The sequence below is a fragment of the Branchiostoma floridae genome, chromosome 7 (assembly GCF_000003815.2).
Source record: "Branchiostoma floridae strain S238N-H82 chromosome 7, Bfl_VNyyK, whole genome shotgun sequence".
NCBI classification, from domain to species: domain Eukaryota; kingdom Metazoa; phylum Chordata; class Leptocardii; order Amphioxiformes; family Branchiostomatidae; genus Branchiostoma; species Branchiostoma floridae.
This window is the reverse complement of record NC_049985.1, coordinates 17,191,804-17,197,051: the sequence shown is the minus strand read 5'-3', so window position 1 is coordinate 17,197,051 and position 5,248 is coordinate 17,191,804. Positions and strand designations below refer to the sequence as shown.

Sequence of the window (5,248 nt, the reverse complement as noted above, 5' to 3'; positions counted from 1 at the left end):
TGTATGTTCTGTTGTTGGTACTCAGGTGCCTGTATGTTCTGTTGTGGTACTCAGGTGCCTGTATGTTCTGTTGTTGGTACTCAAGCATCTGTACGTTCTGTTGTTGTTACAGAGGTGCCTGTATGTTCTGTTGTTGGTACCCAGGTGCCTGTATGTTCTGCTGTTGGTACCCAGTTGCCTGTATGTTCTGTTGTTGGTACCCAGTTGCGCTGTATGTTCTGTTGTAGGTACCTAGGCGCCTGTATGTTCTGTTGTTGGTACCCAGGCGCCTGTATGTTCTGCTGTTGTTCCTAAGGCCCCTGTATGTTCTGTTGTTATTCTTCAGGCGCCGCGGGTCCTGTACGTCCTGAGTGCAGCCGGCGTCCTACATTGCTAGCTGTAACGTAGATCCCCTGTCTTGCTCTCCAGGTGCCGCGGGTCCTGTACGTTCTGTGCGCGGCCGGCGTCCTGCTGTATCAGCTGATGGACGCCCTGGATGGACACCAGGCGAGGAAGGTCCAGGACACGCCGCTAGAGGACGCTTTTGACCATGGCGCTGACTCCGTCTCTCTCGGTAAATCAATCAAACTCTATGGAAATAATGAAATAGTTTTTGGGAATATATTATCATGGTTTTCTGATTAGGATTACCTTTGCAGTTTGTAACAACTTACAACATCTTATCCTTTTATAGTTTATTTGACGATGGCGACGTGCTGCGCTCTTCAGCTGGGAACCAACCCGTTCTGCATGCTGGTCTTTTGTATGACCGCCTCGGCCGTTTTCTATGTACTTCACTGGAAACTGTACGCCACTGGGGTCTTCAAGTACCTCTGGCCCTTGTAAGTAAGCCACTGGCGTCTTCAAGTACCCCTGGCCCTTGTAAGTACGCCACTGGGGTCTTCAAGTACCTCTGGCCCTTGTAAGTACGCCACTGGGGTCTTCAAGTACCTCTGGCCCTTGTATATGCACCACAGCAGTCTGAAGCGTCATCTCTTTCTATTTAAAGTAGTCTGCACGGAAAGTTGTGTTTCCATCGGTGCCGGTGTCGATTCATTTTGACCAATCAAAAGTAGCGATACACGCAAGAAAGTAAGGTATATGCAGGCATTGGCCAATAAAAAGGAGCGAAACATATGCCAGAGCAGAGGGAATAAGTACAGACTGCAAGGGGGGAATGGCTCCTTCTAACATTGATAATGAGTTTTGTTGTTCTGAAAAGCCTGCAATGTTTCGAATATTTTATGTGGAAATTTTGGTTTCAAAATGCAATCTGTAATCTCCTTACATATGCATGTACCAAAGAACAAATGTGAATTTTAAGAAATTTGACAAAGGAATTCACACATATTTTACCAAGGGATCTATGCGTCATACAGGACTTTGTAAGTTTGGGTAGGCTATATGATAATAACGTTAATGACCCGCCTGTTCCTCGGTGTACATGGTGTCATAACGCCTGGTCCTTATAAAACCACCTCGTTCGCTTCGCTGACATCGGTGGTTTTATTCGGTGGTTATAGCAAAAGACCAGGCGTTATGACACCATATGGACCTCGGAGCGGGTCATTAACCCTTAAATATCAGCACATCCAACCCAATAAATCAATCAACTCGCATCTCTGCAGCGCTGAGACAGAGGCGCAGCTGGCCGCCTGCCTGGTGTTTGTGACGTCAGCAGCCATAGGTCCGGCCGTTTGGAACACGGAGGTGCGTGGAAATAAACTCCTCGGCAAACAAGTTAGACAGAAAAGAAACAAAAAATAACTGTCTTTTTTTATGTTCATGTACAATAGCCTTGGTTATGGAAACTTCTAGCTAAGAATACCACTTTCCAAAACGCCATCTTATGTTGCAAGTATTATAATTAGGGTGAATCTTCTCCCAATTGCCTGGCGTTTTGACCATTTGAAAAGCAGCTGCCATAAATCAATCTCGAACTCACTTTCACTTTCCAATAACTAATTGCAGAATGTAGAAAAATAAGGTAAACATGCCATCAATATTGGTAGCTGCATCTACTGCTTGTTTGTAACAATGCTTATTTGATAGGTCGTCAGATTTGGTCTATTAAAGAAAGTTACCTGCACACAGTCCGCATATAAGACATACATGTAGTAGGAAGTTGTGCATGTCCACGTTGTGTATCAACTGTGCATGTTTTACTTAGCTTTCTTTTGATGCATGGGTATTATGTATCAGTTGGACATGTTTCTTATATTTGTATGGCCACGTTGTGTATCAGCTGTGAATGTTTGTTTTAATACATGTCTGTTATGTATCAGTTGTGCATGTGTGTTACTACCTGCTTGTATGTGCACGTTATGTATCAGTTGTGCATGTGTGTTTTGATACATGTCTGTTATGTATCAGTTGGGCATCTTATGCTGGATGTTCCAGGTCCCTGTGTTTGGCGGGAAGATCAAAGTGCTCCTGGTCTGCGCCTGCGCGGCCGGAGGCGCGGTAACGTGTGCGCAGGGAGGGCGGGAAATCCTCCTGAGAGGACGTCACCACGCATGGCAGACAGTGCAGGTCAGGTTAGGTTTGGCCACAACATCACCTTGACTTTAATTGACTATCTGTTAGCTATTCTCTCTGTAGTCGTTTATAAAGTTTAACTAGCTAGAGCACCAGTCATTAAAGCCCCGAGGACAACAGTTAAGCGCACATTTTACCTACGCCATTTCTTGTAGCACCATCCTAAATTTTGCATGGTAAATCTCTGACGTATATTATCGCGTGACTATCACTAAGACATCAAACGCACACAACGCTGACAATTTAGTGTCTTTTAGGTTTTGAAAGAATAAACCTATTTTCCAATTTCTTATACTCCAGGCCACGGATGTCGCAGCCCCTTTGGCCATCCTGTCTGCCATTACAGCCACCGCCGTTCTCGTTCCCAGCCTGGACACTGCACTGTTCCTGCACCAACCTTGTGTTTTCGTTCTCGTCCTCGGGACAGCCATGGCCAAGGGCAACGCGCGGATCATCGTGCGTAAGCTTTGCAACGGCATGTAATTCATGTTCAATTTTAAATAATCGAAAAGGGATTTTTGTTCATTATTTGTTCTTCACAGACGCAATCCGACGGCTCGTTTTCCGTTTCAGGGCGCCTACGACACCTTTAGCGATGCCCCGTACCTGGACTCTTGTCTCCTTATCCTCGGAACCATCCTCGTCATTTCCGGTCTAAACGGCGTCACTTCCGGTCTGCACGACAGGACCGCTCTGTGGGACAGCCGCCTGCTGGTTGCTTCATTGGTCAGTAAAGCGCGGTTCTAGAAAATACTACCATACATGTATGTAAGTTTATTTATTTGTTTGTTTGTTTGTTTGTTTGTTGCATGTGATGTGCACAGCTGACCTGTTGTTTGTAAAAGTTTATTTATTTATTTAGTTGTTTGTTTGTTATGAGTGATGTGCGCAGCTCACCAGGTGTTTTTAAGTTTATGTATTTATTTGTTTGTTTGTTTGCTTGTTTGTTGCAGGTGATGCGCACAGCTGACATAGTGTTTGTAAGTTTGTTTGTTTGTTGCAGGTGATGTGCACAGCTGACCTGGTGTTTGTAAGTTTGTTTATTTGTTTGTTTGTTACAGGTGATGTGCACAGCTGGCTTGTTGTTTGTTTGTTTGTTTGTTGCAGGTGATGTGCACAGCTGACCTGGTGTTTGTAAGTTTGTTTGTAAGTTTGTTTGTAAGTTTGTTTGTAAGTTTGTTTGTTTGTTGCAGGTGATGTGCACAGCTGACCTGGTGTTTGTAAGTTTGTTTATTTGTTTGTTTGTTGCAGGTGATGTGCACAGTTGACCTGGTGTTTGTAAGTTTGTTTGTAAGTTTGTTTGTTAGTTTGTTTATTTGTTTGTTTGTTTGTTGCAGGTGATGTGCACAGCTGACCTGGTGTGGTACTGCCGTGCGCTGGTGCTGGACATGTGTGACGGGATGGGGATCACCAGTTTCACCGTCAGCCCGGAGAGTCCCCTAATCTTCAACACTGTCAAGCTGACATATAACAACTTAAAGGCAGACCGATAATTTCTCTCCCAAATCTGGTCAAGTCAGGAAAACATTGTCAAACAACAAATTAATTAGGTGATATTAAATCATTATGAAGCTTATGTAAATGCATCAATGACGGTTAGACACTAGGTACAGAGATGCTTAATACAAACATTCCTTTAAGAAGTCCGCACAGTTTGATGATGACGGTTTTATTGGGAAAATGCAACAATGGCAGCCAGCTGGCTAAATTGATGTCAGAATTAAGATGATAAAATCAATGTACAAGTAGTTTAATGTAGCGGAAAATCGAAAGTTGTTTTTTTTAATCAATCAGACGTTTCAAACAGGATGAGATGTGTTTCGCTAGTGACGTACTCTATGGAGGTTCAATTGAAGACCGAGTCAATACAAATTCAATACAATGTTGGTACACATGTATAGGTCAGTTGGAGTACAGGAGCTAAATCTGCCAAATCAAGGATGGATCTTTCTACATGATTTCTCTTTTATTTACAATGGGATTGCACATTCTTTCATACATTGACACGTTTAAAAACAGTGTGTTCGCGGTCTAAGACTATTGGATCGAGATTGCGTAAGAGTTTGTTTGTCCCTGGCGGCACATCAGACAGGAGTTTTGGAGTCCACAGGACCTGGGGTCTGCATGTAGGGGGGCGGGGCCTGGGCGTGCACCTGGCCAGGGGTGTGCATGGGGGTTTGGGCATGGCTGTACATGGGGATGCCTGCTGCAAACTGCTGTTGACTGGTCCCTGCTGCAGCATTGACGGGAACTCCTGTGGGGGAAATTGTTACATCTGCCACTGATAACTTTTAACAACATCAACGTCTAGGTTACATGTAAGAAACGCACTTTTATAGTTTCAACAGAACATTATGCCGCACACAGACATGTATGTTAAGAACCTCTCAGAAGCCATGTTTATGTAAAAGAAGATTTAAATCCAGACCACAAATTTACAGCATACATTACTCCATGCATTACCCCAGAGCCCATTGCAACATTGGATGTGAGAATAGGTTGATTTGGTGGATCAGGCGCAATATCAACCGGAATGGACCAAAAGATCTCAACAGAAGTCAAGACTACTACAAAATAGACTTAACAGAAACGCACCTGTTTGCATGATGATGTAAACACCCTGACCGCCCGGCACGCCTGTACCCGGGGCTGGGGCGTAGATCACGATCTGCAGCATGTACAGAGAAAGGACATGGCCTGCATGAATGTCAAACCTGTAACTGTCTACCAT

At 44.2% G+C, this 5,248-nt stretch overlaps 2 protein-coding genes across 2 annotated transcripts in view; both read left to right on the top strand.

The window, feature by feature from the left end:
* The window catches only part of LOC118420097 (probable L-cysteine desulfhydrase, chloroplastic), a 25,143-nt gene extending 21,139 nt beyond the window's left edge, over window positions 1-4,004 (top strand). The window contains exon 10 of the mRNA XM_035826800.1: window positions 3,855-4,004. The gene's annotated coding sequence lies outside the window, so the exon portion shown is untranslated. The remainder of the gene's footprint in view (window positions 1-3,854) is intronic.
* On the top strand, window positions 359-3,813 carry LOC118419805 (choline/ethanolaminephosphotransferase 1-like). The gene is made up of 9 exons (XM_035826403.1): window positions 359-553; window positions 674-821; window positions 1,608-1,689; window positions 2,380-2,511; window positions 2,818-2,973; window positions 3,091-3,243; window positions 3,521-3,547; window positions 3,625-3,663; window positions 3,711-3,813. Exons 1-9 carry the CDS (start codon window positions 463-465, stop codon window positions 3,783-3,785), a joined length of 903 nt encoding a protein of 300 aa, XP_035682296.1. The 5' UTR covers window positions 359-462; the 3' UTR covers window positions 3,786-3,813.
* Window positions 4,005-5,248: the final 1,244 nt, after the last annotated feature.

Excerpts from the sequence above, each read along its gene's own strand:
- LOC118419805 (XM_035826403.1), top strand. The coding sequence starts at position 463 with ATGGACGCCCTGGATGGACACCAGGCGAGGAAGGTCCAGGACACGCCG. Across the intron at positions 2,974-3,090 it reads AGGGCAACGCGCGGATCATC|GGCGCCTACGACACCTTTAG; the intron begins GTGCGTAAGCTT and ends TTTCCGTTTCAG. Across the intron at positions 3,244-3,520 it reads GCCTGCTGGTTGCTTCATTG|GTGATGTGCACAGCTGACCT; the intron begins GTCAGTAAAGCG and ends TGTTTGTTGCAG.